The following is a 250-nucleotide window of genomic DNA, read 5'->3' as shown; positions in this document are numbered from 1 at the left end:
GAACTGATAACAGCCGTGGCCAGCGGAGCGTGTATCGTGTTCGGGAGCTGAGCAAACTCCGGGTGCTTCTTGCGAATGTGTTGTACCATCTTTGTCTAGAGGGAGATGCAGAAGAGCATTAAAAAGAGGATCAGTAAAAAGAGCATTGGGCCAACTGATATCAAACAGCCCTATGGAGCCTTTTTGGGTTTCCCTCAGTAAGGCAGCATCAAGATTCACGTTATGGGATGCTTAGGTCAGCAAGAAGGAA

At 48.0% G+C, this 250-nt stretch overlaps 1 protein-coding gene across 1 annotated transcript in view; it reads right to left on the bottom strand.

Moving 5' to 3' along the window:
* PRDM10 (PR domain containing 10) overlaps positions 1 to 250 on the bottom strand; it is a 27,324-nt gene that overhangs the window by 3,857 nt on the left and 23,217 nt on the right. Inside the window, exon 17 of the mRNA XM_009869650.1 lies at positions 3 to 95. Within this exon, the coding sequence (XP_009867952.1) occupies positions 3 to 95 (93 nt within the window). The remainder of the gene's footprint in view (positions 1 to 2; positions 96 to 250) is intronic.

Source organism: Apaloderma vittatum, unplaced genomic scaffold, assembly GCF_000703405.1.
Source record: "Apaloderma vittatum isolate BGI_N311 unplaced genomic scaffold, ASM70340v1 scaffold17975, whole genome shotgun sequence".
Lineage (NCBI taxonomy): Eukaryota > Metazoa > Chordata > Aves > Trogoniformes > Trogonidae > Apaloderma > Apaloderma vittatum.
This window is presented reverse-complemented; position numbering and strand designations above follow the sequence as displayed.